At 42.1% G+C, this 16,870-nt stretch overlaps 1 protein-coding gene across 1 annotated transcript; it reads right to left on the bottom strand.

Moving 5' to 3' along the window:
- Positions 1 to 1,225: 1,225 nt before the first annotated feature.
- Positions 1,226 to 10,531, bottom strand: LOC116522023 (vomeronasal type-2 receptor 26-like). Its single transcript, XM_032236610.1, has 5 exons — positions 10,335 to 10,531; positions 9,017 to 9,308; positions 6,397 to 6,528; positions 2,808 to 2,934; positions 1,226 to 2,124 (listed from the first exon to the last, which is right to left on the bottom strand). Exons 1-5 carry the CDS (start codon positions 10,529 to 10,531, stop codon positions 1,226 to 1,228), a joined length of 1,647 nt encoding a protein of 548 aa, XP_032092501.1.
- Between the last annotated feature and the right edge of the window lie 6,339 nt (positions 10,532 to 16,870).

The following is a 16,870-nucleotide window of genomic DNA, read 5'->3' as shown; positions in this document are numbered from 1 at the left end:
TTTGAACAGCCAAACTGCAGAACTGCAGTCAGCTGAAGTAGCCTGCAGTGCTGCACTCTAACCACTGCACCACCTTAGCTCTCACACACCTTTTCCCCTATAAACAGAAGCTGAAAATCTGTGTGCCTCTTATACAATGAATACAGCATTTTTTGCCTCCAGAAACCTCATCCCCTTCACCAATATGGCAATGCATAGCCTTTAGGAGGCTTCCAGAGTGATCCTGGGGGCTGGGGAGGGCAGAAATGAGTGAAAAACAGGCTGTTTGTTGCTCAATTCCCCCCCAGCCCCCAGGAGCACTCTATAAGCTTCCTAAAGGCTATGGATGCCATTTTTTGACAAAACGGGCCCATTTTTGTGAAAAATGGGCCATTATCTGCTCATTTTTGCTCCCCCCCAGAAGCACTCTACAAGCCTCCTAAAGATGAGTCATGCCCTTTTTTGGAAAAAAAAATGGGCCCATTTTCACAAAAAGTGGGTCATTTTTGAGATTTCTGCAGAGTGCAAAAACTTTTTTTTTAATTTGCTCCTTCAAAATCTTGGTGTGCATCTTATACTCTGCTGTGTCTTATACTTTGAAAAATACAGTACTCATTGTGCCCAGAGAGAGAAACATCTGCCATTACCTAGTATCAAACTCACAGCTCCACCTCCGGGCCACCACACTGTTCAAATCTTAATAATCATAATAATTCTCAATACATCCACAAAATTATATATATATGCCGGTCTTGTGTATTCGGGTCTTTTCCCATGTAAGATTCCCCAAGACCAGCATACCTACACCCATGAAAATGTATGAATACATACATACATACATACATACATACATACATACATACACACACACACACACACACACACACACACACACACACACACACACATATATATATATATATATATATATATATATATATATATACATACATACATAGACATACATACACACACACAAACACACACATACATACATAGACATACACACACACACACACAAACACACACACATACATACATACATATCCTGTTTTTCTACACTTTTCTGTCAGCAGTTTCTCATTCAAAAAAGATTATATGATGTACTAATTTTTCTTGATGACTTGCTCTTTGTGGTTTAGCATTTGGGCAGAAATATGCATCCCAGTAATGCAGCACTGGAGGCCAAGATGGAGATGATCTCCATGGCTGCCATTTCTCAGAGCCAGAAATATTACACGATATGCTAATTCCTCTTTGTGAGTTGCTCCCTGTGGTTGAGGTCAGGCCGGAAAACAATGATGTAGCATTTTGGGAGGAATATGCATCCCAGTAATGCAGCACTGGAGGCCAAGATGGAGAAGACCTCCACAGCTACCATGAATTTTCCTTTTGTGCTCAGATAGGCTGGAAAGAAGGAGATCCACACACTGCAAAAGGCCAACATGCTGAAGGTGATGAACTTCGCTTCGTTAAAGCTGTTGGGTAATTTACGGGCAAGAAAAGCCACAATGAAGCTGGCAATGGCCAAGATACCCATGTAGCCCAAAACACAGTATAAGAAGGATGTTAAACCCTCATTGCATTGTAAAATAATTTCTTGGAGCTCTGAGTGCATGTCCCACTCAGGAAATGGGAGAGATGTCAACAACCAAAGAATACAAAGACATACTTGCAAGAGAGAGCATGAAAGGACAATAGAAAAAGCCAATCTTTTCCCCACCCACTTTCTCATCTGAGATCCAGGTTTAGTGGCCATGAAAGCCACAACCACTGTGATGGTTTTAGCCAGTACACTGGAAATGGCCACTGAGAAGGTGATGCCAAAAGTTGGTTGTCGGAGAAGGCAGGTCACTTTGCCAGGTTGACTGAGGAAGAAAAACAAGGAGAGAAAACAGAGCAGAAGAGAGACAAGAAGGATGTAGGTAATGGACCGGTTGTTAGCTTTGACCATGGGAGTATCTCTATACTTAATAAAAATTCTAAGTACCCAAGATGTCAGGAAGAAGAAACAAAGAGCTGCTAAGGCTAAACCAATTCCTACGGGTTCTTCAAAAGTTAGAAAGACTATCAGTTTCAAGATGCAGCCTTTCTTTTCTTCATTTGGATAATGATCTTCTGAACATTGAAAACAGTCATCCATATCTGAAAGAAAAGCCAAGGCATGATTTTATACATCCCATATAGCATCCAAAAGTAAATCAGAGTCCAAGGCAAAGTATTGCTCAAAGTTCCAATTTATTAAGAGAGCCATAAGGGCACATCTGGGAAAACTTGAATCTGAAAGTTTCCTGGTTTTCCCCACCCAGTTAAAAGTTCAAGAACTTGCCCCCACACCCATAGGTCCATCACATTGTCCAATCTTCCACTTCCATGCTGACAGTTTAACCCATCCAGTTCCAGTCACCCATCCAGTTCCAGACAAAGGATGACCTTGGCTTTCTAGAAAGAATGTTGTTATGACTACATAGAATCTAACTCTGTACCCCTCCCATTTTCCCACAATAAAAAATGCATAGTAGAATAATAAAAATTGTGGCAGGCCTAAGATCCAAAAGTAAAGATGGCTGCAGGCCTGACACAAATGTATTATAATTTAGACCATTTTGACTTTTCCTTCCCATTTTTCTAAAATACAGAGAAGAAATCTTTGAGAATGGATATATGAGTTTAGCTCCTATGGGCAAACTTTATATTCAGAATAACAGATTGTGACTCAAATAAATATTCACCTTGAAAAACTCAGAAAACTATTTGTTACACTGAAATAGTGTATTGCAGTTTGCTTAAGTCTATCCAATGAAAACTTGCTGGAATGTCTAACGTACCCTTCTGATTTGAAATCTTCCCTTCTGGGCAAGGAACACAGTCGTAGCAACAGAATTGCTTTCCTTCCAAACTTTTCTTCCAGTATCCAGGGGAGCAAGGGTCATTACATTGAGAAAATGGAATAACCTGGTAATAAGCATAAAAGATTTTGTAAAGGGAAAGTTTTAAGCAGTTTATAATGTTCTCTTTTACAGTGGGAGGAAGAATATTTGAATTCCCAAAAGGTTACTCCAGATGTATTTATAAAGCAAAGGTTTGCATGTCCAGTTCTGTTTGACCCAAGGGGAGAGGTGGTATTCTTCCGGTTCGCACAGGTTCGGGTGAACCAGTAGTGGTGGCTACGTGAGGCTCTGGCCACCTACCAAGACATCATCACAGACTTTCTGCGCATGTGCAGAAAGTTCTGCGTGTGCCCAGATGTGGGCTCCCGCTACTGAATTGGTTTTGAAAAGAGGATACTATTACTGCTCTAGGGTATAATGATCATATCCATTTCTTGGCCAAGGGAGTCAGCATTGTCTGAAGACAATGTTCTTCAGACCTATGTCATATGGCCAGCGTGGCTATATGCCAAAAGCATCAGGAGCATTGTTGCCTTCCCACCAAAGTGGTACCTATGTATCTACTCACATTTGCATAGTTTTGAATCCCTAGGTGGGAAGGAGCTGAGGCAGGAATAGTAGCTCAGCCTATTGTGTGGTGCTGAGGTCTCAGCTTTCCAGATGACAAGCTTAGTGTCTTTAACAACTGAGCCATCACATATTTATACTATCTATTAAATGTTGACATTATAAGGATGTGCAAATGGCATATTTGGAGAATGGCAGGATGGATAAAGTGATACTGTATATGTGGTTACAGCTCCTGTGATTTCAAATGGATATGTAACCCAACTATGAATACCTGTCTTTTAAATTGTGGTTTCATTTTGTACATTTGATGAATATTTGATCATTTACAATATTTGTAGAGAATATGCCATTTCAAAAATCACACGTTTGATTTCTAAAGAGACTATGTGCCACGTGGGATCAAAATGGATCAAGGAAGAGTTGATTAAATGAATCCACACCTGATTAAAAGCTGGGTGCCAGACAATCACCTCTTCGTCAATGAATAATTCCTTTGTGTTGGGAATTTGAGGATCCAGCTTTCCAACTCTAACTCTCTGAAAGGATCTGTTTGGAAAAGTGATCAAGTTGGTGATGTCGAATCCACCAGTTGCTTCCCCTTTCTCATTCAGGAACACTCTCTCCCCAGCTGAATTGTTGAAAGAAATGCCTTGAAGAAATGAATGGAGCTACTTGAAAAAAGAATGGAAGTGAGTTAGAGTTGGAAAGATAGTAATTGCCAGTGTTTTAAACTTTCACTTAGTTATTCTTCCCATTGCTCTAGTAAATATCAAATAAGTACACTTAGAATCTAGATAATCTATATTTCAGAGGAAGACAAATATCTGTTCTAGTATTAATTTACTGTTATTTCCATGGGAAAAATGGGACAACAGCAGCTGACAAATCAAAATCAAAACAAGATATTATACAACTTGATTCAGATATGATTCACTTTAAAAGAACTGAGGTGGCGCAGTGGTTAGGGTGCAGTACTGCAGGCCACTTCAGCTGACTGTTATCTGCAGTTCAGCGGTTCTAATCTCACCGGCTCAAGGTTGACTCAGCCTTCCATCCTTCTGAGGTGGGTGAAATGAGGACCCAGACTGTGGGGGCGATATGCTGACTCTCTAAACCAGTGTTTCTCAACCTTGGCAGTTTGAAGATGTGTGGACTTCAACTCCCAGAATTCCCCAGCCAGCAATGCTGGGGAATTCTGGGAGTTGAAGTCCACACATCTTCAAACTGCCAAGGTTGGGAAACACTGCTCTAAACCACTTAGAGAGGGCTGAAAGCCCTATGAAGCGGTATATAAGTCTATCTGCTATTGCTATTGCTACTGTATATTCACTATTTAAACAACTAGACAATAAAATTTGGACCACATCTAAACTCATCCCACATTGTTCTTCATTAGTACAAAGTTATTTGACATCCTGAGACCTGATAAATTTCCTTTAGCAATAGTACTTAGACTTATAAACTGCTTTACTGTGCTTTACAGCCCTCTCTAAGCAGTTTACAGAGTCAGCATTGTTAGGAATATAATTCTAATGGTTGGGTTGGCAATATATAAATCATATAACAATGTTGTACCTGTTGCTTTAAACATACTGTAAAATGTGATTGGTTGCTGTTTTCCTAAATCGGCCATAAGAGGGAGCCAGAATGACTGTTAGCTCTCTCTCTTTTTGTTAGATGCTGGGCTGATCTAAGTGCTGTGAGCTATTGAAAGTTTTGCAACTATTAGCAAACTTTGAATACTGAACTGATTGTATGATACTGGCCTATGCTATTTGGATTATCCTTAACTAAAGACATTGATGACTGACTGTCTTATCCGTGTATGACTTGGATTGTTTGATGGATGCTGATACCTCTATTTCCACAAAAGTAAAAGCCTATTTAAACTGCATACAGAGTATCTCTGTATGCTGGTTTGTGTGTTCTTCAACACAACTCTCACAACGCTTCGCTGAACGTACTCACTCTCCCAACAGAAAGCTTACCTAACAAGCATATTACCCCCCATTTGGGTCCTCCTTCCCACCTCAGAAGGATAGAAAGCTGAGTCAATCTTACGCTTGGTGGGATTTGGAGGTGAAAAGTTATTTATACAATGAAAATTGATGCTTAAAGTAAATCCCATTCACTATACTGAAATTAGTAAAGGCATAGTTTAAGTTCATCCTCTTATTTTATAAACCTAATTGCTTTGTTGTCTCAGTCCCTCTGTTGATCTGTGGCCATAGACCAGGGTAAATAAACTATATTAAAGAGTGGATGATTGTGGATAATCACTGAAATACAAAATACCGTATTTTTGGGAGTATAAGACACACTTTAGTTTTTTGGGAGGAAAATAATAATAAGAAAAATTCTGTTTCTGCCTACCAACATTCATGGTATTAAGCTGACACATGATAGTAAGGTCAGCCAATGAATAGGCATAGCAACTATGTCAGCCAATGAGGGCTATTTGGACGCTGAAATTTGCTGTGTGAGCAACAAGGAGACAGGAAGGAGCCTGGCTTAGCCGAGAACAGAAAGGGAAACTACTTGTGTTTTGCTTGTATTTACTCCTACCTTGGAAAACCTGCTTTGGGTAATGTATTGCATATTATTATTATTTTGAATCCTGCCGAACCAGTTACTTGTGTGCTTTCTGAATGTGATTGCTGCTGCAAACTCTGACCAGCCAGGTCAGCTTCAGCACTTATTGCAGCCTGATTCAGCATGAACAGCTGATTGGCAGGTGGATCAGACTGCCAGAATACCTCCAATCAGCTGTTCCAGGCTGCAGGGATTGCCACAGACCATCGTTGTCTCCATGATTTGCATTTTTGGCCTCTGGTGGGGATGGGTGGGGCTACTTTGTGTGTATAAGACACACCCAAATTTTCACCTACTTTTTTGGGTGGGAAAGGGGCATCTTATACTCTGGAAAAAAATAGTAGGTGTAGCATGAAAAAATTACCTGCCAAGGCTGCAGATTTGGAAATTCAACCCTTTGAACCTCCCTTGGTTGGGATTTTGAGCTCATGGCCTCATGCAAAGAATATGCCACTGCATAAACAGCATTGTAGATGCTGTAGCTTTGGCCAGTCATCTGAAATTCAAAAAAAGGGCCAGGTAGATTTTCCAGTTTCTCTTCCCCAGTACATGTTTCATTGATCAATGGAGGTAAGCCTGCCTTTGAAAATGAACAATCGAACAACTGCTCCCAAACCTCTTGAAGGAATCCATCTTTGTGAAGGTTTGAAGGTTTGATGACTTGAAGAAATTCTTTAAAGCCTCGAACTTCTCTGGAATGCACCGTAAAGGAAAGAGCCCCATGGAACAACTGGAAATCCCAACTCCTTTGAGTTCCCATCAGGATGAAATCAATCGGATTCATCAGGATCCAAACCTTCCTAAATAGCGTATTCTCTTTATCTCCAGGGTCACGTAGAAACATGATCGTTCTGAGCCACACTATTGTGAATGATTCTCCATGGACAAGAAGAACATTCGCTTTCTGATCTATGAGTTTATCAGAAATAATTGAGACTGAATTAAACAATTTGGACAGGTCTTCCAAATGGAGATGCTGTGGAATGTTTTCTGTGAAAGCTAAACAGACCCCATTCTGTGAAAGCAATGGTTGCAGTTTCTGCAGAAAACGCTCTTCCTTATTTTCAGAAGCAAAGAGTCCAATCCACGTCCATCCAAAATGGAGAAGAAGTTGTATAAGTCCAGTGTACTGATGCTCCTCTTTGGGGACCATGCAATAAAGTGGAAATAACTTAGTAATCTGAAAGTCCTCTTGGGCAAAGGAACCATAAGTCAACTAAACAAAAAGAGAAATTCATTGTTCATAAAAGTCATGGGAAAAAATATGAAGACTGCCAGTTAGAAACTTAATGTAGCTTTCCCTACATCGAACATTTGTTAAATTCTATGTAGATTATGACAATTCTGATGAAAAAGAGAAACAACTAAAATTCCTTGAGCTTATGCGTTCTTCTCAGCCTAAGAAAAGTATTCTTAGGAACCAGTCTTACTGGATTACCTTCTTCCCTTGTTTTTAGCGGATAACATAAAATACTTATACATGAAAAAAATATGCCCATAAGATACTGGAGGCATAGAAAGAATTAATCATCTCTTCATTTACTACAATTATTATAGAGATCTTCAAAAGAGTTCAGTTACAGGAATTGGATATGTAGAGCCTGATGAAAAGAAGGAGTAGGGGAGACATGACAACAATGTTGCATTATTTGAGGGGCTTCTACAGAGAAGAGAGGGTCAAACTATTTTTCAAAGCACCAAAAGGCAAGACAACAAACCATGGATGGAAATTAACAAGGAGCCAAGAAACCTACAACTAAGATAAATTTCCTAACGGTGAAAATAATTAACCAATGGAACAACTTGCCTTAAGAGGTTGTGAATTCTCCATCATTGGAAGCTTTTAAAAAGAGACTGGACAATCATTTATCTGAAATGGTATAGGGTCTCCTGATTGAAGAGGGCCTTCAATTACCCTTCCAATTCTATTATTTTATGTTCTATGCGCTTTTCAATCCTCCTCTTGACACAACTCCAGGTAGTGATCAAACCACAATGCCAGGCAGCTGCATCACACATCATATTTAAGTGATTGTTCACTAGGACTCCAAGATCCTTCTCCTGCTATTGAACCAGGTTTTCTCTGCATCGGTACATTTGTTTTTTCTTGATTGCATTGTTGAAAAGTCATACCTGACTTTTAGTCCATGAAAGAAAACTATGATAGGTCTTCAGAAAAACAACAACACATATACCAAGTGATGGGTCAACCAACCCTCTCAAATAAGATTAATTTTGTACTGCAATTTGTGGTTTAAATTAAGTTCTAATCTATGATTGTAATAAAAGTCTTAGATTTTCTTGACTGTTCATTTTGAGCCAGTATATTGAGTTGCAGAAGGAAGAGCAAAGGGAACAAAATTGAAGTCCTGCAGAAAGATATGGCAAAATAATAACTAACCCTGTAGCACCAATCCGGGCTGTGTTCCTACCGGTGTTGGTACTGGTTCGCTTCACTTGCTTCACTCCCACACACACGCATGGCACACACATGCTCAGTTCACTGTAAATTGTTCTGCGTATGAGCGAAGAACACGAACAGCTAATAAAAAACATGCTGGCAATGGCCCGGGAGACTGGGGAACTGGTTGGAGGGCGTGGCCAGCCTGGGTCATTGCCGGTTCTGTGACCCAGGCCAAATTACCACTACCAGTTCGTCCTAACTGGTGTGAACCTCTAGAAATCCACCTCTGGCTCCAATCCTTCAACAATTTCTAAGAAAAACAGTCGAATTTTATACTAAACTACTTTTATCACACACCAACCAAATCATAGCAAGGTGACCTATTGCAGCAAATGTATGATTGTAATAAAAGATATGTTTTTTTAAAACTAGATTACCTTGAGACTGCCTAAAGCATTGTGGGGAAAACAGAAGAAAGGAAAGTGTATTTATTTGAAATCCTGCAGAAATGTATAGCAAACAGCTAGCATCTACTATTAATTACAAAATAGCTTTCTTCTCTCACTCTACCCCAAACTACCTGTGGAACTTTGTAGACATGTATAGTTTCTGCCATAAAGGATGATGTTTCAGGACCTAATCCCCCAATTATGGCTATGAGATTTTTCTGGCTGTCACATTTGTAGTTGGGGACAAATTCCTGGGATTTGAAAAGCAGGTCCAGAGTGGTACGATAGGTCATCCTTGGGTTGTTGTAACTGTCATAGATGTGGAATCCGAGAGTGATGTTAGGTAAGATCTGGGAGTCCTCATTGATCTCCTTCACAGCAAAGGCCAAGGTGAGGATGTGCTGGTAGAATTTGGTTATGACACTGCAAATAGTTTGTATTGAACAAAATAAGTTGACAATTTTTTGATGGTGAAAGCATTAATATATGAGTAACAACCACTTCTGTCTCTTTTGTAAGTGAGAAGATGAGGCACTTTGTAAAAACACTCAATAATTTATATAGTTTTATAATAACAAAGAAATGTTAATGGATAATATTTAATGATATATACAGTTGTGTTATTTGGGGTGGGGGGAATGCTTAGATATCTTACTTAACTGAATTTGTTTTAGAATATGTCATAAAGGTGTAATTTTATTGGAGATCTATTGAAACTGTAAATGAATGCCAGTAGGTGGTTGTGTCTTTAAATATAAATGATTCTAGATAAAAAACATGTTTAAATAATGGTAATTAAATGAGAATTGTGGTACAGGGATAATAAAATACATAATTTTTCTTTCTTGACTTAAAATGTACAACTCGATTTCAATGAAGTATTTGTAAGGATTGTGGAAGAAACGCATGAAATATATTTGTAACCAATCGATAAGCCTTCTACAAGATGTAACGAAAGATGAGTCTTTTTTGTGTTTTTGTTTAACTAAAGCAATAAAAAAATTTCTCAAAAAAAATAATAATTTGTATAGTTTTCAACTATGTAACGGGTTTCCATGATTTGCAACAAATATGAATAGAATGAAGTTGTGGTTTTTGTTCAACCTATAACGTTTATTTCTATCAGTTTGGCACAATATAGGAAGGATCACTCATTTAATATACATATGTCATGTGAGTAGTGACTGCACAGCCTAGATCATTTTAATTATCTAATACTCACTAAATGTTCCCCAAAAGACTTCTTGCACCATAATTTCATACATTTCATGAGTAAGTCTTTAATACAATGAAAAGAAAATGATTTGTTTCCCCACAATCAGATATGTTTGAAAGACAAGGAAGCAAGTTTTATGAAAAAAAGATGCATTTATTCTCAAAGAACTATTAGCTATATAAACAATTTTGGTAGATCTGGCTAAAATAAATGGAAAGAAAAAAAATTCTTACAGTGGTAAATCATAAGGTTTTAGAGTACGATGTTCCTTAAATTCAATTCCAAAAACGTTGTGAATTATATGAGACACCATCCCACCTACGATGAGATGACCAGGCTGGTACCACTCATGGAGAACAGGGAAAGCATCGCACGCAGGGCAGCTCAGAGTAACTGCTTTCTGCACCAAGAGAATCAGAAGGAACGACATCTTCAGGCATTTGTCATAGGGAAAATATTTGTGTCTCCTGTCCTTAAGGAAGTTTGTATTTCAATGGTTCTTTCAATGATTGAGCCAAGGTTTATATCTGATAATGCACCTAATCAGAAATCCCATCATTTGCTATCTGAAGTTCCATGTGTGTAGCAAATTTGTATACTGATTATCACTAGGATTGAACAGATGTTCTAGGGGGAAAAAGGAGGGAGGAAACTTGTAAAAATGAGTCTAATGGAGCCATTACTATCCCTTTGTGCCAAACTCCCTGGAGTTCAAGAGTTACTTTATAGCCAAATAGATGCCTTAAGTGTTGCTGAATTTAAATACCTTTATGTACAGAACTTGAGGTTTTGGCTTAGCTAAAAAAAACATACGTTGATTCCTGTAGGAGATAATTATTTTGTTTTTGCTGAGAGAATAAGGAATTCAAATGATGGTTCAACTTTGTTTAAATGAGAAATGCTAATAAAAGTAATCTAACATTGACAATTAAAAACAGCCTCAAGTATTGAAATTCATCTTCATTCCTTACAATGGAACAAGGTTCCCATTTTCCATATAAAATGAACATAATAGTTTAGTAGAGAACAGAAAATATTTTTGACAGTTTAAGGTCTGACAAATAAGTCAATAATTTTTTGGAGGGTTTATCCACATTTTCAATCAAAGAATGTTGATGAATGAAACAACAACAATATCGATACTGATATTTGAAAAGTTGCATTAGCCATTGCCTTGAGTTTAATAATCTAATTTGTCACTTGACAAAGTGACATTAGTGGGCCAGAGGAATACTAGTGATATAATTTACATGGACTACATAAGGCACTTGATAAAGTAGACCATAACCTACTACTACATAAAGTAGAAAAGTATGGGTTAGACAGCATCACCATCAGATGGAGTTGTAATTGGCTGACCAACCTCACTCAACATGTAGTCCTCAAGGGAACTGCATCTACATGGAGGAAAGTATGCAGTGGAGTATCCAAAGGCTCTATTCTATTCCCAGTACTCTTCAACATCTTCATCAATGATTTGGATGAGAGCATAGATGGGGAACTCATCAATTTTTCAAATAACAACAAACTGGCAGGAATAGCCAAAACTCCAGAATATAGGCTCAAGATACAGAAACTTCTTGACAGACTTGAACATCGGGTGCTATCTAACAAAATGAAGTTCAATGGTGAAAAAAGTAAGGTTCCACATTGAAGCAAGAAAAACAAAATGCACAGGTACAGTATAGGTGGTACCTTGCTCAATAGTAGTAAACTGTGAGAGGGATCTTGGAGTCCTAGTGGACAAGCATTTAAATCAGAGCCAGCCATGTGCAGCAGCTGCCAAAAAAGCCAACACAGTTCTAGGCTACATAAACAGAGAGATAGACTCAAGGTCACATGAAGTGTTAATACCACTTTATAATGCCTTGGTAAGGCCACACTTGGAATATTGCATTCAGTTTTGGTCATGAAGATGTAAAAAAGATGTGGCGATGCTAGAAAGGGTGCAGAGAAGAGCAACAAAGATGATTAGGGGACTGGAGTCTAAAGCATATGGTTATGGTTATGGTTAAGTTTATTTATAGGCCGCCCTTTTCCCTGAGGGGACTCAGGGCGGCTTACAACTTATGTAGGAAGGGGAAACATACAATGACATATAGGACAATACATAATTAAAAGAATAGAGCAACATTCATCATTCGGGCGGGGATGGATTATAATCTTTAACCCCAGGCCTGACGGGATAGCCAGGTCTTGAGGGCTGTGCGGAAGGTCTGGAGGGTGGTGAGGGTACGAATCTCCACGGGGATATCGTTCCAAAGGGTCAGAGCTGCTACTGAAAAGGCTCTCCTCCGCGTAGTTGCCAGTCGACACTGACTGGCAGATGGAACTCGGAGGAGGCCCAATCTATGCGATCTAATGGGTCGCGAGGAGGTAATTGGCAGGGGGCGGTCTCTCAAGTACCCAGATCCACTACCATGAAGGGCTTTGTAGGTGGTAAGTAGCACCTTGAAGCGCACCTGGAGATCAACAGGTAGCCAGCGCAGCTCGCGGAGGATAGGTGTTATGTGGGCGAACCGAGGTGCACCCACAATCACTCGCGCGGCCGCATTCTGGACTAGCTGAAGTCGCCAGATGCTCTTCAAGGGCAGCCCCATGTAAAGCACGTTGCAGTATTCCAGCCTAGAGGTCACAAGGGCCCGAGTGACTGTTGTGAGAGCCTCCCGGTTCAGGTAGGGTCGCAACTGGCGCACCAGGCGAACCTGGGCAAATGCCCCCCTGGTCACAGCCGACAGGTGGTAGTCAAAGTTCAGCTGTGGATCCAGAAGGACTCCCAAGTTGCGAACCCTGTCTGAGGGGGGTAATATTTGACCCCCCAGCCTGAGTGATGGAACACTGGCCAAATTATTGGGAGGAAAACACAACAGCCACTCGGTCTTTTCCGGGTTGAGTACAAGCTTGTTAGCCCTCATCCAGTCCCTAACGGCTTCAAGACCCCGGTTCATCACATCCACCGCTTCATTGAGTTGGCATGGGGCGGACAGATACAACTGCGTATCGTCTGCGTATTGGTGATATCTTATGAGGAACGGGGTATGTCTAGTTTAATGAAAAGAAGGAATAGGGGAGACCTGATAGTAGTTCCAATATCTCAGGGGTTGCCACAAAGAAGAGGGAGTCAAACTATTCTCTGTTATTCTATTCTATTCCCCCAAATATTTAGTTATTTATTCACTTATTTTATTTTATTTGTATTATTATTATTATTATTATTTATAAATAACAGGGCATAGAAAATATCTAACACGCCCTACTGCTATGATAGTATATGATATAATATACTATGATGTGATAGCATATAATAGATATTATAGCAGTGTTCTGATATCTAAAGAAGAGGGCATAAATCTATTCTCCAAAGCACTTGAAGGCAGGACAAGAAGCGATGAGTGGAAACTAATCAAGGAGAGAAGCAACTTGGAACTTAGAAGAAATTTCCTGACAGTTAGAACAATTAATCAGTGAAACAACTTGCTTCCAGAAGTTGTAAATGCTCCAATAGGAAGTTTCTTAAAAAGAGACTGGATAACCGCTTGTCTGAAGTGATGTAGGTGTAACTTCCAAGGGCAACTTCCTTGGCCCTTCCAACTCTGTTATTCTGTTAGTCCTATTATCCTCACAACACAGAGGTGGGTTCCTACCAGTTCGCACCTATTCGGTAGAACCGGTTCGTCAAATCTACCGAACCCGTTAGAAGAGGTTCCACAGTGGACCCGGAAAGCAGGCCATGCCTACAGAAGAGGTTCCAAACATTTTTGAAACCCACCACTGTCACAACAGCAAGAAAGTGGGTTGGGCTGTGAGAGAGTGACTGGATTAAAGTTACCCAGTTGGCTTTCATGGCTTAAGTGGGACTTGATCTCTCACTTCCTAACCCGCCTCAATCACTAGACCAAAGTGAGTCTCAAATCTGAATCTGACTCTCAAATCAAATATTTCACTTATGAGCAAATGCAGCAATCTCTTTTGAGCAGGGAGCTTCAAAGCCACAACCCAGAGTAGAAAATATTGAACTGATACTCAAAGGAAAGAAAAATTATGGTTGCTGCCTGTGACTGTCACAATTTCCATGGCTCTGTTTCAGTAGGCTGTGTGTTGCTCCATTGAATCCTTGTCTTCATGTGTAATGTCACACAGGGACACTTGAACATCTTCTCTGAAACTTTCATCTCTCCCTTACCAAATTATAGTCTGCAACATACCATATTTCTTGAGTACTTGTTCTATTATTGATGGTTGTCCCTAAGGTAATTTTTCAAAAGGCAACTGGACTGGACATAGAAACTCTCTAAACATTCACATTTCAAACACCCCAGACCTATCCCAAAGGAATATCCCCCTGATATGACGGGGACTTTAGGGCTGGCCATTACCGGGGAAGGAGGGCTCGCTACGTTACAGAGATCCCTCCTTCCGGCCCTACGAGTCCCACTGCAAAGCCAGGTGGTGTGAGTAATCAGGACCCTGGCCTCAGGCTGCTGGCGCTAAATGCCAGGTCTGTAGTTCAGAAAGCTCCTCTCGTCCGGGACTTAATTTTGGACGAGAGGGCAGACCTGGCATGTATTACTGAGACCTGGCTGGGCCCGGAGGGAGGAGTCCCCCTCGTAGAGATGTGCCCAGAAGGTTTTCAGGTGCTCCATCAGCCGAGAGCTCAGAAAAGGGGTGGGGGTGTGGCCATTATTATCCGAGAATCTCTAGCACCTCGTAGGATCCCTGCTCCGGAGCTTGTCGCGTGTGAGTCCCTGCTGGTGAAGTTGGACCTCAAGGGTCAAGTGGGTTTGCTGCTAACGTACCTGCCTCCCAACTGTGTTGCAGCAGCCCTCCCCTCGCTCCTCGAGTCGATAGCCGAGCTGGCAGTTGAGTTCCCCAGACTTATGGTTCTGGGGGATTTCAATCTGCCTTCGCTCGGTGGTCACTCTGACGGAGCGCAGGAGTTCATGGCTTCCATGACAACCATGGGCTTGACCCAAGTAATCCGAGGACCGACCCACTCAGCGGGTCACACGCTCGACCTTGTATTCCTCTCGGAGCAGTGGAATTGTGATCTTGGTCTGAGGGGAGTGAGATCTTGCCCCTGTCATGGTCAGACCACTACCTATTGAGGCTTGACTTTCGGAGACCAAACCCCCACTGTAGGGAGGAGGAGCCGACCAGGTGGTTCCGCCCCAGGCGACTTATGAACCCTTTGGGGTTCCAGATGGAACTTGGGGTTATTCCTGATACTCTCGCCCGCAGTCCGGCAGAGACTCTGGTTGCTGCCTGGCACTTGGCAGTGACGAAGTCTCTTAACCGGATTGCGCCTCTACGGCCACTCCGAGGCAGTGGATCCCGGAGGGCTCCTTGGTTTACTGAGGAACTCCGGGAGAGGAAGCGCCAAAGGAGACGCCTAGAGCACTTATGGAGGACCAGTAAATCCGAACCGAGCACGTTTAACAACCTGCACCAGAGAGTATATTCGGGCAATTAGGACGGCTAAGAGAACATACATTGCCTCTCTGGTTGCGTCTACTGAGTCGCGCCCAGCCGCCCTGTTTAGGATAACCCGTTCCCTCCTAAATAGGAGGGATACGGGCGATCCGCTGCAGGGTAGGGCTGAGGATTACGTCCAGTTCCTTGCAGACAAGGTTGCTCGGTTCCGGGTGGACCTGGACTCCAATTCTGCAGAACCAGCCGAGGCACTAAGGGATGATCTGGTAAGCCATCGCTGGGTTGAGTTTCAAGCTGTTACCCCTGAGGATGTGGACAAGGCGATGAGAGCTGTAGGAGCCTCCACATGTGTGCTGGACCCGTGCCCCTCCTGGCTGGTTGTCAACAGCAGAGAGGTGACACGAGGCTGGATCCAGGCGGTTGTTACCGCCTCTCTTCGGGAGGGGGTCTTTCCCCCCGCTTTAAAGGTGGTGGTGGTGAGACCCCTCCTGAAGAAACCATCCTTGGATCCAGCTGTTTTAAATAACTATCGTCCGGTCTCCAACCTCCCCTTTGTGGGGAAGGTTGTTGAGAAGGTGGTGGCCTTTCAGCTCCAGCGGTCCTTGGAGGAAGCCAGTTATCTCGATCCTTTCCAGTCAGGCTTCAGACCTGGCTGCAGCACAGAAACCGCTTTGGTCGCGTTGACAGATGATCTTTGGAGAGCCAGGGATGGAGGCCACGCCTCCATCCTAGTGCTCCTTGACCTCTCAGTGGCTTTCGATACCATCGACCATGGTATCCTTCTGCGACGACTGCGGGTGGTGGGGGTGGGAGGCGCTGTTCTACAGTGGTTCTCCTCCTACCTCTCGGGCAGGTCGCAGTCAGTGTTAGTTGGGGAGCAGAGATCGACCCCTAGGCCCCTAACGTGTGGGGTGCCGCAGGGTTCGGTCCTATCCCCCTTACTTTTCAACATCTACATGAAACCGCTGGGTGAGATCATCCGACGGCACGAGATAAAATACCACCAATTTGCGGATGATACCCAGTTGTATCTGTCCTCCCCGTGCCAACTCAACGAAGCGATGGATGTGATGAGCCAGGGTCTGGAGGCTGTTAAAGACTGGATGGGGGTCAACAAGCTTGTGCTCAATCCAGAAAAGACCGAGTGGCTGCTGTGTTTCCCTCCCGCGAATTGGCCAAGTGTTCCATCTCTCAGGCTGGGGGGTCAAATTATACGCCCCTCAGACAGGGTTCGCAACTTGGGAGTCCTCCTGGACCCACAGCTGACCTTCGAATATCATTTGTCAGCTGTGACCAGGGGGGCATTTGCCCAGGTTCGCCTGGTACACCAGTTGCGTCC

This window comes from Thamnophis elegans, chromosome Z, assembly GCF_009769535.1.
Source record: "Thamnophis elegans isolate rThaEle1 chromosome Z, rThaEle1.pri, whole genome shotgun sequence".
In the NCBI taxonomy this organism is placed as follows: Eukaryota; Metazoa; Chordata; class Lepidosauria; order Squamata; family Colubridae; genus Thamnophis; species Thamnophis elegans.
Note: the sequence above shows the minus strand (reverse complement) of the source record. Positions and strands in the feature narration are given on the sequence as shown.

What these genes read in the sequence shown, in the direction of transcription:
- LOC116522023 (XM_032236610.1), bottom strand. Translation starts at nt 10,531, where the DNA reads ATGTCGTTCCTTCTGATTCTCTTGGTGCAGAAAGCAGTTACTCTGAGC. An exon ending in ATGTCTACAAAGTTCCACAG is followed by an intron (nt 6,529 to 9,016) that starts GTAGTTTGGGGT and finishes TTTGAATTTCAG; the next exon opens with ATGACTGGCCAAAGCTACAG. An exon ending in CAAATCTGCAGCCTTGGCAG is followed by an intron (nt 2,935 to 6,396) that starts GTAATTTTTTCA and finishes GCTTATTACCAG; the next exon opens with GTTATTCCATTTTCTCAATG.